This window comes from Anabrus simplex, chromosome 3 (assembly GCF_040414725.1).
Source record: "Anabrus simplex isolate iqAnaSimp1 chromosome 3, ASM4041472v1, whole genome shotgun sequence".
Taxonomy (NCBI): domain Eukaryota; kingdom Metazoa; phylum Arthropoda; class Insecta; order Orthoptera; family Tettigoniidae; genus Anabrus; species Anabrus simplex.
In genome coordinates, this window is record NC_090267.1 from 275528441 (window position 1) to 275545921 (window position 17481).

General features: G+C 44.4%; 1 protein-coding gene across 2 annotated transcripts in view; it reads left to right on the plus strand.

The window, feature by feature from the left end:
- The window catches only part of LOC136867221 (DNA damage-regulated autophagy modulator protein 2), a 189339-nt gene that overhangs the window by 109019 nt on the left and 62839 nt on the right, over positions 1–17481 (plus strand). For both annotated transcript variants that reach the window (XM_067144358.2, XM_067144359.2), the window contains exon 5: positions 13136–13274. In XM_067144358.2, the coding sequence (XP_067000459.1) occupies positions 13136–13274 (139 nt within the window). The remainder of the gene's footprint in view (positions 1–13135; positions 13275–17481) is intronic.

Here is a 17481-nt window from a genome sequence, read left to right on the forward strand (position 1 = left end):
AAACTCCACCTTCAAGCTGTCCTCAACGGACATAAACACAGGGGTAAAATACCCAATCTACTGAGGCCTATTAAGTGAGAAAAGGTTAATTATATGGCCTCTAAAATACCAACTTGAAAGGAGGCTCTCCGCACTCCTAATACACTTTATTTAAAACCTACTTGGCACTAGGCCGTTAATGCCAGGGCTAATCCCATACTACAGAGGTGACTTCAGAAAAGAACAATTTACATTATATTAACGAAGAATAGGTTGAGAAAAATAAGTTCACCTCAAAACAATATGATTGGGAGCTCGAGAGGGTTAAGCACTCTCTATCCCGATATGCAGTTTAAAAGATGAAATAGATACAAGTTTCTTTACATTTTAAGAAAGGTTACATAACGGAAAAAGCTTCGGACCCGCCCCGAGAGTTAAACTGCTGAGCTAGCAAAGAAAGAAGTTATTAATTGGCCATTACCTTGTTGTTGACCGCTGCCGAAGAAAGAGGCGCTTCCCGCCCCCTGCTATGTACTTTACACACAGAAAGATGGAACAGAAGTGGCGCAGAGACCCTAAAATCAGCAGTTTATATACTCTCGCGGAAGGTTCTAGGCGTTAGGGGAATAAGAACACCCGCCCACAATCACTTTATTGGAGAATATAGAGAAACCCCTACACAAGATGAAGAAGAAACACATTATTGGTGGAAAACTTATTTCAGAAATTCGGGATTGGCTAGATTTAAAACAAGGGGAAAGAAAGGGGTAATATTGCCAACTTAACCAATGACTGAAAGAAATTTAACAAAGAACAAACTTTTGAAATAAAATTTTCTCCAAGGAACAGTTCTTTTTCTTCGCACTAGGGTGCACTATTGTAGTTCTTCAGTAGTGTCCTCTAGAAGAGAAAGTTCACACTTCTTACTTCAAGCAAAACAAAAACACATCAAAAATGACACAGTTCTAAAACTCCAAAATTTACAGGTAGTGACATCTTCTGAGAAGGTAGAAAATTAATACCGTCAATAAAGTTCAGACTTCCTCCAGCAGAGGATTTTCAACTGGCGCACCTTTTAAATTAGCGGCGTGGAGGTGTACCGCCCGGTACAATTATTATTATTATTATTATTATTATTATTATTATTATTATTGGTTTTCTATAAATAAATGGTACTCTTTGTGAGGTCTGTGCCTCGTGTTAAGAAATTCTGATCTTAAACAGGACTTAATCAACGGCAATCATAGTGCCCCGTATTTTCATGCGTGTAATCTGGCCACCCAATATTAACACGAACACAAACGCCTAATTCCAGAGCCAGAGGAATTAACCACACTCAAAAATCCTTGGTCCGACCACGAATTAAAACCCGAGGTCCTCTGAACCGAAGACCAATACACTGAATATTGAGACAAAGAGCTGAATCGTTTACAGTATTTCTTATTATTATTATCAATATTATTAGTTATGGTACTGCATAATGTAATCCCTCAGTTAGTCCAGAGGTGAAGGTAGACTTCAAGAAAAAGCTTGAAGTAAAGATAAAAGAAAATAATAGAAAAACTTGAAAAGAAGGGATATTCTGAACACCATATAGTCACTAACGTATCTCAAACACCCACCTCCCATCAAAATTCGCGTTTCAAAATCGTAGTGCGTGATAATTATGGGGAAGGAAATTAAACTACACTTTGTTTGACAGAAGCTGAAGCCCGATGTAAACAAGTACGTGGGAAGTTTTCTGATTGGCTGCCGGTCCTGCAGCGTTGTTCAACCACTATTCCCTACAATGTTAAATTTACAACATCGTTTAACTTACTAAATGTATTTCAGAATAGGATTTTTGTATTGTAACCTTCATTTATGAATGTAGTGGGAAGCAATTGCTTCGTATGACTAATGCACCAAGGCTAACTGAACATAGTCATATTTAATTACAAATAGCTCCGTTGTGTAAAAATGGTGGAAGCTGTGAAACAATGACCTCTCAAGCTTCTGACAAGTGGGAAAAAACAGGTAGTTTTCAACGTGTTCCACAATTTATTCTACCCCCTGTGGGTGGGGGACACAGACGAATACTCCCACGGTATCCCCTGCCTGTCGTAAGAGGCGACTCAAAGAGGCGACCAAGGGATGATCAAATTGGAACCATGAAACTACTCGTGATTAGTACCACCACGCGGGGAACACCATGGGTCGCTTTTCCTTTCGCGTAGTACCAGTATGTTAGGTATGAAATAGGTTTGTGATTAGTAGCAAGCGAGAGCGCGAAGGCTTTTACATAGCCTACCTGTGATTGGTAGCACTATATGAGCGACACCATGGGATGACGGAACCCATGATTCTGGCTTGGCTATGATTAGTACCCACTATATGAGGAACACCACGGGATAGTACGAGTCCCTGTGGTGAGTACGCTCGGGTGATGAACACCATAGATTTGCGCTGCGTGTCAATGGCATCGCAATGTGCGAAACACAGTAGATCTGTAATACATATGCGAATTTCATTACCTGTGAGTAGTACCATAATGTGTGGAATACCGCTAGTCTACGCTACTCTTGATTAGTACCGCAACATGAGAAATACCATGGTTCTACTTTTCTAGCGATAAATACCATTATGAGGGGCCGATGACATAATCGATTCAGCATTGTGCTTTAGAAGCATTCCCTTGGTCCGTAATACTATTGTTTTGCGCGAGCTTCTGTGCCATCATCCATCCATCCATCCATCCATCCATCCATCCATCCATCCATCCATCCATCCATCCATCCATCCATCCATCCATCCATCCATCCATCCATCCATCCATCCATCCATCCATCCATCCATCCATCCATCCATCCATCCATCCATCCATCCATCCATCCATCCATCCATCCATCCATCCATCCATCCATCCATCCATCCATCCATCCATCCATCCATCCATCCATCCATCCATCCATCCATCCATCCATCCATCCATCCATCCATCCATCCATCCATCCATCCATCCATCCATCCATCCATCCATCCATCCATCCATCCATCCATCCATCCATCCATCCATCCATCCATCCATCCATCCATCCATCCATCCATCCATCCATCCATCCATCCATCCATCCATCCATCCATCCATCCATCCATCCATCCATCCATCCATCCATCCATCCATCCATCCATCCATCCATCCATCCATCCATCCATCCATCCATCCATCCATCCATCCATCCATCCATCCATCCATCCATCCATCCATCCATCCATCCATCCATCCATCCATCCATCCATCCATCCATCCATCCATCCATCCATCCATCCATCCATCCATCCATCCATCCATCCATCCATCCATCCATCCATCCATCCATCCATCCATCCATCCATCCATCCATCCATCCATCCATCCATCCATCCATCCATCCATCCATCCATCCATCCATCCATCCATCCATCCATCCATCCATCCATCCATCCATCCATCCATCCATCCATCCATCCATCCATCCATCCATCCATCCATCCATCCATCCATCCATCCATCCATCCATCCATCCATCCATCCATCCATCCATCCATCCATCCATCCATCCATCCATCCATCCATCCATCCATCCATCCATCCATCCATCCATCCATCCATCCATCCATCCATCCATCCATCCATCCATCCATCCATCCATCCATCCATCCATCCATCCATCCATCCATCCATCCATCCATCCATCCATCCATCCATCCATCCATCCATCCATCCATCCATCCATCCATCCATCCATCCATCCATCCATCCATCCATCCATCCATCCATCCATCCATCCATCCATCCATCCATCCATCCATCCATCCATCCATCCATCCATCCATCCATCCATCCATCCATCCATCCATCCATCCATCCATCCATCCATCCATCCATCCATCCATCCATCCATCCATCCATCCATCCATCCATCCATCCATCCATCCATCCATCCATCCATCCATCCATCCATCCATCCATCCATCCATCCATCCATCCATCCATCCATCCATCCATCCATCCATCCATCCATCCATCCATCCATCCATCCATCCATCCATCCATCCATCCATCCATCCATCCATCCATCCATCCATCCATCCATCCATCCATCCATCCATCCATCCATCCATCCATCCATCCATCCATCCATCCATCCATCCATCCATCCATCCATCCATCCATCCATCCATCCATCCATCCATCCATCCATCCATCCATCCATCCATCCATCCATCCATCCATCCATCCATCCATCCATCCATCCATCCATCCATCCATCCATCCATCCATCCATCCATCCATCCATCCATCCATCCATCCATCCATCCATCCATCCATCCATCCATCCATCCATCCATCCATCCATCCATCCATCCATCCATCCATCCATCCATCCATCCATCCATCCATCCATCCATCCATCCATCCATCCATCCATCCATCCATCCATCCATCCATCCATCCATCCATCCATCCATCCATCCATCCATCCATCCATCCATCCATCCATCCATCCATCCATCCATCCATCCATCCATCCATCCATCCATCCATCCATCCATCCATCCATCCATCCATCCATCCATCCATCCATCCATCCATCCATCCATCCATCCATCCATCCATCCATCCATCCATCCATCCATCCATCCATCCATCCATCCATCCATCCATCCATCCATCCATCCATCCATCCATCCATCCATCCATCCATCCATCCATCCATCCATCCATCCATCCATCCATCCATCCATCCATCCATCCATCCATCCATCCATCCATCCATCCATCCATCCATCCATCCATCCATCCATCCATCCATCCATCCATCCATCCATCCATCCATCCATCCATCCATCCATCCATCCATCCATCCATCCATCCATCCATCCATCCATCCATCCATCCATCCATCCATCCATCCATCCATCCATCCATCCATCCATCCATCCATCCATCCATCCATCCATCCATCCATCCATCCATCCATCCATCCATCCATCCATCCATCCATCCATCCATCCATCCATCCATCCATCCATCCATCCATCCATCCATCCATCCATCCATCCATCCATCCATCCATCCATCCATCCATCCATCCATCCATCCATCCATCCATCCATCCATCCATCCATCCATCCATCCATCCATCCATCCATCCATCCATCCATCCATCCATCCATCCATCCATCCATCCATCCATCCATCCATCCATCCATCCATCCATCCATCCATCCATCCATCCATCCATCCATCCATCCATCCATCCATCCATCCATCCATCCATCCATCCATCCATCCATCCATCCATCCATCCATCCATCCATCCATCCATCCATCCATCCATCCATCCATCCATCCATCCATCCATCCATCCATCCATCCATCCATCCATCCATCCATCCATCCATCCATCCATCCATCCATCCATCCATCCATCCATCCATCCATCCATCCATCCCCCTCAGGCTTTAAATTGTGGTCACTGAAGGATTTCGGACTTTTAATTTGTCATCTCATTTCGTCTCATTTCATACCATTAGGGGCCGATACCTCGATGTTAGGCCCCTCTAAACAACGAACATCAATCAATCAATCAATCATCACAATTTATTTTTGGAAAGTATCATGTCTTAACAGTGAAATACATCGATTCTTTAACAGCATAATTTAGCAGCGTTTCCGCCTTTTTAAAAAAAAAATGTTTTGTAGCGAGACACAGCATAATTTTTACCTTAAGGGACTTGCATGCCATGGTGAACGGAGGACTTACTAAAGTATGTAAGATATGAGAAATGGTATGTGTGGTGGAGGAAACGGAAAGACTGTGGGAGTTAGACCGATCGATGGCCTCATGTGATTGGCAATTTGATAATTAATGTAAATGCATCATTATCAAGTGACGGCGATGACTCCGACATGGATTTGTAGGGAATCGAATCACTGCCGGAGAGAATACATTATGTATTTATTAGTCATTTCGGACTATTATTGTATTATTTATTCTGATTTGTATGAATAATGGAAGTCCGACGTGGCTCAGTTCGGGTTCTTTTATGAAACATACTATTGTATGTTTAATCGTTTCCTTAGGGAGTTGGTTCGTTTGTATTGTGCAAGCATACGAGTGATATGCCCAAGTGAATATTCTTCTTCTCACCCTACTTCTGATAGATAACTTTTGGTGGTGTGGGTTTTGTACGAGGGCTCTTAATGAAGTAGTAGCAATATTTAATGAACTACGAGTATAATTGCATTGCATTCCTTCAGTGTAGTCACCCGCAGAGAGTATTACCTTTTGCCGAATGTTGGGAATACGTTGGGGACCGTTAGCAAGGCGTTCTCTGTTGATGACAGCGACGGAGCACCCCAATGCCCTGAGGAGAGATGCCATGTCAGGAAATCGGTGGTCTCAGAGGGGTTCCTTCAACTTCGGAAACAGATCGAAGTCACAAGAACTCATGTCTGGTGAGTACGGGGGGTGTTCCAAGGCCTCCCCTTTGCCACATTTGCAATAAGAGCCTGACATTGTTTCCGACATATTGTTTGCAACAGGACAGAGTGATCCTCTTGCAATAAACGCGGACGTTTTCGCCGATAGCCGGTCGCAGATGTCGCTCCAGTAGTCACTGTTGGCGGTTTGCCCCTCAGGTACAGCATGTGGAAAAATAACACCCTCGTAATCGTATGCCATAATCAGCATAAGCTTCATCCGATTGGGTTCCTGTCGGAATTTATGTGGACGTGGCGATCCTGAGTGCCGCCATTCATTCGATTGCCACTTTAATTCCGGCTCGTATGCTCGTGCCCACGTCTCGTCAATGGCGACAATACGCTGCAGAAATGTGTCTCCTTCATTGCGGTGTCTGTCCAGGTTGATGCTAGCTAGTGCATAGCGGTACCATTTCTGTATGTCGGTGGGTTGAAGTGGAACCCAGTTGAACGCAATTTTCCTCATGTTAAGACATTTCGTCAGTATGTGCCACACCGTTTGATGACTGAGACCAACCTCCCGGACAGTCCATCGATGATCTACTGAAGCGAGACCACTCACGATGTCAATCTAATCCTGAGGAATGGACGGCCAACCTGTGCGGTGCAAACCCGCAGTCTCATTCCGAATCGCGCGAAACGCCTTGACCCATCGTGCAACCGTCCTCTAAGGCTTCACATAATCCTCGATAACATTCTGATGCATTTTTGCCGCGGGCAACCCCAATTTTAATCCACGAACGCTGATCACCTTTTGAAAACACGCTTTAGAGCAGTGAAATCGACACTCTTCACTCCAACGCCACACATCAACAACACTCCCAACTGGATGTCCGTCAAATGCACACTACACATCGACAACAGGGCCACCTGACCTATGCCCGATCTGCTGCGAGTGTCTGCACTACATTGCCACTACTTTATTTATAACCCTCGTGTTTTCGGTTCAAACTCCCTGTACAGCTCACCACGTGGTGAGGCATAATGTAAGCAATCAGGAGGGTTTCTCAGAGAAGGGATGCTGTGACTATGTTTACATCGGGCAGGAGGCTACACCTAACAAACCATACTCGTTGAAAGTAAGGAAAGAATAACATATTACATTTGCCATGTTTTTTTAATGTTTGCGAATGTATGAACGTCGATACAGTCCTATTCTCAACCGAATATCCCCCCCCCCCCACCTCCCGCAGGAGAAAGAGGAGAAAGAAGAAAAATATTAAGCTTACTTCCAGTAATACACAATCAATCACACTGTCAATCAATCAATCACTACTGATCTGCATTTAGGGCAGTCGCCCAGGTGGCAGATTCCCTATCTGTTGTTTTCCTAGCCTTTTCTTAACTGATTGCAAAGAAATTGGAAATTAATTGAACATCTCCCTTGGTAAGTTATTCCAATCCCTAACTCCCCTTCCTATAAACGAATATTTGCCCCAATTTGTCCTCTTGAATTCCAAATTTATCTTCATATTGTGATCTTTCCTACTTTTAAAGACACCATTCAAACTTAGTCTACTGATGTCCTCCCACGCCATCTCTCCAATGACAGCTCGGAACATACCACTTAGTCGAGCAGCTCGTCTCCTTTCTCTCAAGTCTTCCCATCCCAAACTATGCAACATTTTTGTAACGCTACTATTTTGTCGGAAATCGCCCAGAACAAATCGAGCTGCTTTTCTTTGGATTTTTTCCAGTTCCTGAATCAAGTAATCCTGGTAAGGGTCCCATACACTGGAACCATACGGTACTCAAGTTGAGATCTCACCAGAGACAAATATGCTATCTCCTTTACATCCTTACTACAACCCCTAAATACTCTCATAACCATGTGTAGAGATCTGTACCCTTTATTTACAATCATATTTATGTGATTACCCCAATGAAGATCTTTCCTTATATTTATACCTAGGTATTTACAATGATCCCTAAAGGAAACTTTCACCCCATCAACGCAGTAATTAAAACTGTACCGGGCGGTACACCTCCACGCCGCTAATTTGAAAGGTGCGCCAGTTGAAAATCCTCTGCTGGAGGAAGTCTGAACTTTATTGACGGTATTAATTTTCTACCTTCTCAGAAGATGTCACTACCTGTAAATTTTGGAGTTTTAGAACTGTGTCATTTTTGATGTGTTTTTGTTTTGCTTGAAGTAAGAAGTGTGAACTTTCTCTTCTAGAGGACACTACTGAAGAACTACAATAGTGCACCCTAGTGCGAAGAAAAAGAACTGTTCCTTGGAGAAAATTTTATTTCAAAAGTTTGTTCTTTGTTAAATTTCTTTCAGTCATTGGTTAAGTTGGCAATATTACCCCTTTCTTTCCCCTTGTTTTAAATCTAGCCAATCCCGAATTTCTGAAATTAATTTTCCACCAATAATGTGTTTCTTCTTCATCTTGTGTAGGGGTTTCTCTTTATTCTCCAATAAAGTGATTGGGGGAGGGTGTTCTCATTCCCCTAACGCCTAGAACCTTCCGCGAGAGTATATAAACTGCTGATTTTAGGGTCTCTGCGCCACTTCTGTTCCATCTTTCTGTGTGTAAAGTACATAGCAGGGGGCGGGAAGCGCCTCTTTCTTCGGCAGCGGTCAACAACAAGGTAATGGCCAATTAATAACTTCTTTCTTTGCTAGCTCAGCAGTTTAACTCTCGGGGCGGGTCCGAAGCTTTTTCCGTTATGTAACCTTTCTTAAATGTAAAGAAACTTGTATCTATTTCATCTTTTAAACTGCATATCGGGATAGAGAGTGCTTAACCCTCTCGAGCTCCCAATCATATTGTTTTGAGGTGATCTTATTTTTCTCAACCTATTCTTCGTTAATATAATGTAAATTGTTCTTTTCTGAAGTCACCTCTGTATTATGGGATTAGCCCTTGCATTAACGGCCTAGTGCCAAGTAGGTTTTAAATAAAGTGTATTAGGAGTGCGGAGAGCCTCCTTTCAAGTTGGTATTTTAGAGGCCATATAATTAACCTTTTCTCACTTAATAGGCCTCAGTAGATTGGGTATTTTACCCCTGTGTTTATGTCCGTTGAGGACAGCTTGAAGGTGGAGTTTGGTGTGGCCTGGGAGAGGCTTAAAGTTGAGAGTGAGTGGCTCTTTTGAAAATTGAGTGTTGTATGCCTCGTGGAGGCTTTTCAGTGTAATTTGGAGCAAGGGCTCCTAGGCATGAATGGGGTTTTCTGCCCCTCTGTTGAAACTTGTGTTTGGGGTAAAACTGAGCTGATTGCCCAAGCATTGTGAAGTCAGGGCGCGAAGCCCAAATCCTGTAAATATTGTAACTACCCTTTAGACTTGCTACCTTGTACCTGCCATGCTTGTTATTTCTTTGTTTTTGAAAAGAAAATATAACCTTGTTAAATTTTAAATTAATTTTACTTTCGTAGCTTGAGACCCGTTCACACCCGCACCTTCTTTCACCTCTACCTACCGCTAAAACACGGTAACAAAAACTAAGAGGACTTTTCCTATTTGTGAAACTCACAACCTGACTTTTATCCCCGTTTATCATCATACCATTTATTTGCCTGCTGTCCTTCTCACAACAGTATCGAGGTCATTTTTCAGTTGCACACTCACTCACTCACTCACTCACTCACTCACTCACTCACAGTCTCTCCCTTCTCTTCTGTTTTACTGGACTTTAATTGCATTCCTTTTAAACATAATATACACTCTTTCATAACAAATATCCGGACATTCCTTAGTACACGTAAATAAGATACTAGATGTTGCCATTGATGCTTTCACGGCCCGTACTTATAGACATGATATAGGCTTTCGGGCTTCTGCCGTGTCAAGGAAATAAAAAAAAAAGCAAAACAGTCATCTCCGTACAGGCCATGAAGGCCCCTGGAGGGGTGGAAGGTAAGGGCTTCCACCATCCGTAACCTCGACACTTGGTGGGGTAGAGTGGTTAACTCTACTCCAGGCCACCTTTGCCCCCAGGAATTAACCTGGTACTCATTTTGATGTAGGCTGAGTGAACCCCAGGGCCATGTGCACCTCCTGAAGTGGAAATCTCGTTTCTTAAATTTTACGACTTCCTGACGGGGAATCGAACCCGCATCTTTCCGGGTGAACCGAGCACGCCTTTACCGCCTCGACCAGGCAGCCCCTGTCAAGAAAATAAGGTGAGCTTTGAAGCTCCTTGTTTAAGAAGCATTTCTCGTGGACAGTCGAGATTTTCTTCTGATGACGCAGAACACAGTTCTCTGCGAAACGTAAAGAATTTCACCTTATTTTCTTGTCACGGCATAAGCCCAAAGGACTACATCATGTCTACAAGATACTAGATGTTGCTATGACGGTCATTGTTGTTATAAAAATGCGGCTGAGAGCCCAAAGTTGTCGAGGAAATGATTGTGTAGAGGAAATGGGAAGACACAATCACAATAAAACTACAGTTGGGTAGGCCACGTGTGTTCACTGGCAGGGACCGTCGACCATTGAAGAAGGTGGTACGGAATACACAGGTAATGGCATCACCCATACACCTTACATTACCTTACTGAACACCGCATCCGGCGGTGTAAAGAGCACTACCGCTGGTCCATGGACGACTGAAATCGCGTGATTTGGAGTGACTATTTAGATGGGAGGGTTTGGACCTGGCGAACGATATATACCATTCTGCACAGTCCCCACTGTGAAATTTATAGGAGGTGGGGTGACAGTGTGGGAAGGTTTTTCTTGGAAAGGACTCAGTCCTCTCATAATACTACAGAGCACGCTGAATGCGGAAAGACGTAAGGACATTTTTTCCAGTTACGGTAGAAGACCAAAACAGTGATGATCACTGTCAGTTTCCGCCTGATAATGCTTTTAGCCATAAAGCAGGGTGTGTTGGTGAATGATTTGCAGACAATAAGATTCCAGAAATGAACTGGCCAGCCCAGAGTTCCGACATTCATCTTATTGAACACCTCTGGGACGGGCGAGTTCGTTTAGGGGCGTGTAGCTGTGAGCTTGCATCCGGGAGATCGTAGGTTCGAACCCCACTTTCGGCAGCCTTGAAAATGGTTTTCCATAGTTTCCTCACACCAGGCAAATGTTGGGGCTGTACCTTAATTAAAACCACGGCCGCTTCCTTTCCACTCCTAGGCTTTTCCTAACCCATCGTCGCCATAAGACCTATCTGTGTCAGTGCGACGTAAAGCAAGTTGCAAAAAGTTTGGTTACATTTCTAAAAAAAAGAACAATGGTCTGCCATTCCTCTGGAGATATTCTGACATCTTGTAGACAGTTCCCCCCGCAGAGTTCGGGCTGTATACAAAAGGGCAAGGGTAGGTCCAACCGTGCCTTGCAGTTATGTCTAGTAAAGGGCAGTATATCAGAGGAACATTTGCAGTAGAGTGCAGTTTCGAGAGGGGCTGCCTGGCCGAGGCGGTAAAGGCATGCTCGGTTCGGTGGGTTCGTATCCCCGTCATGAAGTCGTAAAATTTAAGAAGCGAGATTTCCACTTGCGGAGGTGCACATAGCCCTGAGGTTCGCTCATCCTACACTAAAAATGAGTACCAGGTTCATTCCTGGGGGCCAAGGTGGCCAGGCGTAGAGCTAACCACTCCAACCCATCAAGTGCCGAGGTTACGGATAGTGAAAGCCTTTACCTTCCACCCCTCCAAAGGCCTTCATGGCCTGTACGGAGATGACCTTTTATTGCAATTTCGAGTACGTGTCCGGATACTCTACCAACTAAACTTAATTTAGACTTCATTATTAGCCTATCACTGTGATCCTAGGTGGTGGTTGTGATTGTTTTAAGAAGAAGTACAACTGGGCAATCATCCTCTATCAGTGCTAATCAGAAGGCAAAAGGAAGAGGTTCGACACTTTGAAGAATGAAGATGTCGGCAAAACAGTGGGCACGAAGGGCATGACAGTAAGACTCCCTAGGTCTTGCAAACCTAATACCGTCGGGCTCGGTAGAGAACAAGACTTGACCAAGGGAGATCGGATAGCAAAGTTGAAAGTGACCAATCTAACGGAAGTAAGCGTAACCAATGTCACTCAGCTATGGGAACAGAGGTCGCCAACCCACGTTCCTATATGAGAGCCCCTGATCGCCTTTCTAGTCGCCTCTTACAACAGGGAGGAGATTCCGTCGATGTATTCTATCGCCCCATCCCATAGGGATATAAGATCCTAGAATCTATTGTGGATTCATATTGTGTTATTAAATATCTTGTAGATTTTCTAATAATATATAATATGCATGTTGCTACTAACCTAGACTCGCTGTAACTTCTTCCGTGGAGGATGGCAGGCGGCTGCTGTTCGGGGTACTGCGTCTATATGTCGATGAAAGAACGTGATGTTTGTTGTTCGTGAGGGGTGGAAATGGTGCAAACATCCCGTCGTCGAAACAAAAGAACCATCTTCGGTTGAAAATTCCAAAAGTTGACCGGCAGTCGAACTCGGGACATCTTGGGACCAAACTTAGCTCCCTGCCACTCATATGTGGAGTCAGATATGATTTTCTTATATTTGGTACTGTCCCGAGGAAATCAGTCGTCAGTCAGCAGGAAGACTGCAGTGGTACGCGCTTGTCCGACTGACTGACTATTTTGTTTGTTTGTTTGTTTGTTTGTTTGTTTGTTTGTTTGTTTGTTTCAAGTTGTACACCGCCTGTTATCTGTCTCATTGCAGACGTGGATTTCGAGGCGCCTACGGCCTGAGTTCAACTCTAACCTGACGTTCTATGCGCGGGCCATCATTTCGGCTCTCTGCGTTGTCTTCACTTTTTTGACCATCATCCCTGCTGCCATCTCCACCGCCCAGTTCAAAGGTAAGAACGCACTAATTTCCAGGAATGTACAACCTCTTTCATGTCGCTAAATATATATCTCAAGATTTACGACATTCCAAACCACGGGGGGGGGGGGGGGTGTTACCCCCAGCTATATCTTGGGTGCGTTTGAAGAACTTTCGTTGATACTAGCCCCATTCGAGTCTCGATCGAGTAAGCAGTGTGAGCGGATGTGCTGAGTGAGTGCTAAAGTATGGGGATAACGTTGCAGTTCTATCGAGTGAGGATTGGAAGTTGGCAGTGCTGGAGGAAGAAATCGAAATTGTGTATGAGGATGAAGGGAGAGAAAATTGGTAAGATGGTAGGGTTGCTGGTGGTGGTGGTGGTGGTGGTGGTGGTGCTGGTAGCGCTGCTTATAACAGGTGGAGTAGAGATAAACCCAGGGCCTGGTCCAATTGGTGCCCTAGGGTGAGAAGAGATTGAGAGGCTAAAAGAAGTGATGAGGGAGGCGTGTCAGATAGACCAGTTGAAGGAAATGATAAGAGATCATTCCAAGGAGTTAGGCAGTGCATTAGGAATGAGGTGGAAGAGATGAAGGAAAAAGTGGAGAGTAAAGAGGTGGAGATGGAAAAATGCGAATGAAAGGTCAGTTTCTGGAAGGGGAGGTGGCGAAACTGAAGAGAGAAGTAGCGGATGGAAACCAGGAACGAAGGAAGAAGAATATTTTTATATATGGAGTTGAAGAAACTGCGAAAGAAGAGAAGGGGGCACTAGTTTATAAGGTGGTGGAGATGGTACAGAACAGAATGTAGATAAATTTAGTGAGGTGGATATTGATGAGGTCGGGAGAGTGGGAAGAGTGAAAAGTAAAGGTGGCAGGCCAATTAAGCTTACACTGATATCTACCCTGATAGCTGGAATTGTCCTAAGGAACACAGGGAACTTAAAGGAAGAGAAGATATGGTTGAAACAGGACGTAGGCATTGAAGCGAGCAGAGAGTTTAAAGTGATAAGAAGACACATGTGGAGAGCGAGGCAAGAAGGACTCAGAGCGTTCATTAGCGGCAATAAATTGGTGGTGGGGAATGGAAAATGGCCAAGAGAATGGTCGGCTGATAAGTTGCAGGAAACGAACAAAAATTATCTACAGGATATTATGCAAACGTGAGTGGGAGGTGTAACAATAGAAGAGGATGGTTCGGCTGGTGATGACGGAGTAATGGCTGTTGGTGAGGAGAGGGGTAAAGTCCAGTGTGAAGAAGAGAAGCAGTGAAACCGCCGGGGAGAAGAAGAGGCTGATCAAGGTGCGGAGAGAGGCGGGAGCAGCCGTGTGTCGCCGACAAGTGCTGTGGAAGTGGGGGGGGGGGAGTAGCCGGAGAGAGGTAATGAGCAGGGTTAGAAGTGTAAGTCTACAGGATCTGTGGGGGAAGAAAAGCAAAGGGCAGGAGGAGAGGGGGACCAAATAATCTGCTAAGACGTCAAAAAAGGTAGAGAGCAGGGAGGAAAGAGAAGGAATGCGTAAAACTAGAAGTAAATCTACTAATACAGTGGATGTAAACAGAATTAAGAGTGAGAACACCGAGCTCGATAGCTGCAGTCGCTTAATTGCGGCCAGTATCCAGTAATCGGGAGATCGTGGGTTCGAGCCCCACTGTCGGCAGCCCTGAAGGTGGTTTTCCGTGGTTTCCCATTTTCACACCAGGCAAATGCCGGGGCTGTACCTTAATTAAGGCCGCGGCCGCTTCCTTCCACTTCCTAGGCCTTTCCAATCCCATCGTCGCCATAAGACATATCTGTGTCGGTGTGACGTAAAGCAAATAGCAAAAAAAAAAAAAAAAAAAAAAAAAAAAAAAAAAAAAAAAAGAGTGAGAAGGAGGGGGAGAATGAGAGTAGAAGGTATGTAGGGTGTAAGATAGGCTTTGTAAATATTGAACGGGTAGGAAGTAAGTTGGATAATGCAGAAGTAGGTAAGATGGTGGAGAGTTTTGATATAGTGGCCCTTTTAGTGACATGGCTCGAAGAAGGGATAAGTCTAACTTGGAAGGGATTCGCCGTAAGTAATAAAACGAGGTATAAACAGGGAAGGAAGGTAAGAAATCCAGGGGGTATATCGCTATTAGTTAAAGAAGAGTTAAGTGACCAAATTATAGATACAGGTATAGAGAATGAGATGGAAGAGGTAATGTGGGTTGGGTTTAAATTGGAGGGAGATAAGATGAAGAGTGTGTGCTTGGGTTTTATATACAATTCACCAAGGGGCTCAATATATGCAATTTTTGAAGGACTGATAGAGGAAATAAATATGATAAGCGGAAAGTATGAAGAGGATGAATTGATTTTGTTAGGGGATTGAAACGCGAGAATTGGGTTCTCCAGTCCAGAGTATGGTAAAGAGAAAACGGGAGTAAAGATGGGATTTAAGATAATTGAAGGTAAAGGGAGGAATGGCTACGGGCAGAAGTTGCTAGAATTATGTTGGGTGAGCAACTCGTGCATACTGAATGGATGGTGGAAAGGTGATACGGAAGGAAAAATTACATATATTACAAATGAGGGAGGAAGTGTTATTGATTTGGTGATTACTTCGGAAGATATTTTAGATAGAATAAGTAGGATTGAAATGGTTGATTGGGTGGAATCACATCATTCCCGGTATATGTAATCATTTCTTCTTTTTTCTTCTTTTTCTTTTGCTACTTGCTTTACGTCGCACCGACACAGACAGGTCTTATGGCGACGATGGTACGGGGAAGGGCTAGGAGTGGGAAGGAAGCGGCCGTGGCCTTAATTAAGGTACAGCCCCAGCATTTGCCTGGTGTGAAAATGGGAAACCACGGAAAACCATCTTCAGGGCTGCCGACAGTGGGGTTCGAACCTACTATCTCCCGAATGCTGGATACTGGCCGCACTTAAGCGACTGCATCTATCGAGCTCGGTATATGTAATCGTGAATAGGAGTGGGAGAGGGGATCAGGAAGAGGGGGAAGGAAAAAGCTCGCAGATTCTCAAGTATATTTGGACTGAGGAGGGTAAAGTGAAGTTAAACAACTACCTTGAAGATGCAGAATTTCAGATTATTAGGTTAGGGATAGATGTAGTAATTGTGAATAATAACATTGATAGGTCTTTAGATGTACTGGAATATCCTTGTGGGGAGAGTGGTGGTGGAAAAGGCATTCAGGAAGACGACTAGAGTAGAGGGAGAGGGATATTTCTATATGGAGTGGAAGAAGAAGAAGAAGAAGGAGGAGGGAGTTAGTGATGGGAGCGCTGGTTGAGTACAGGAAACATGGTGGGGCTGGGGTAAGGGAACAGTTTTGCAGTTTGAGAAAAGAATTTAAGAAAATGTTAGTAGAGAGATAAAAGGCATGGTAGGAGGCTCAAACGGAAGCGCTAAACAGGAGTGTGAAGACAGGAAAAGAGATAAGGTGTGGGTGAGTGTTAATAAAATTAATAGGGGGCAAGTAGAGTGACAACACCTAAAATTGAATATGGAACATGGGTGATGTACTCCCAGTAAATATTAGGGGAGAAGGAAGGGTGGGTAAGGGCAGAAGGAAGTTATGAGTTTGAAAGGGTGATAGAGAGGGGTAATCAGGAGTTGGATAAAAGAATAACAGGCAAGGAGGTGGTGGGAGGGATAAGTAAATTGAAGAACAGGACTGCGGTATTGGAAGGAAGTAGAAAAAAAAATAGACAGATGACGGACAGTTTGTTTACATTTCTAAACAAGATATTCGAGAGGGCGAAAGTCCCGAAAGAATGGCAGAAAGGGATCATACGTCCTATCTATAAAAACAAAAGAGAGGGGGCTAATCCCAGTAACTAAATGGGCATAACCCTGCTCTACTCCCTGAGCAAGGTGTACACGAGTATTTTGGCAAACAGTTTGAGGAAGTGGGCGGAAGATTACTCTACTCTATCGTTATTTCAGAGAGGTTTCAGAAAAGGGAGGAGGATGGCGGATAATTTAATGATTATGAGAACAATGTCGTAATAGATAAATATGTTAGAAAAGAAGGCTTCAAACTGTTTATAGCTGGTTTGATTTCCAGAAGGCATTTGATACAGTGAGTAGGGAGGCCTTGTTTGAAAAACCGGGGAGGGTAGGGGTGGGGGAGAAGATGAGAAGAGCGATTAAAAGCATATATAAAAAAGTCTACTGTAGCATTAAGGTGGAGGAGAGGGTGGTTAGTGGATTGATTGAATCGAAATTTGGGCTAAAACAAGGGTGTAAAGTGTCGCC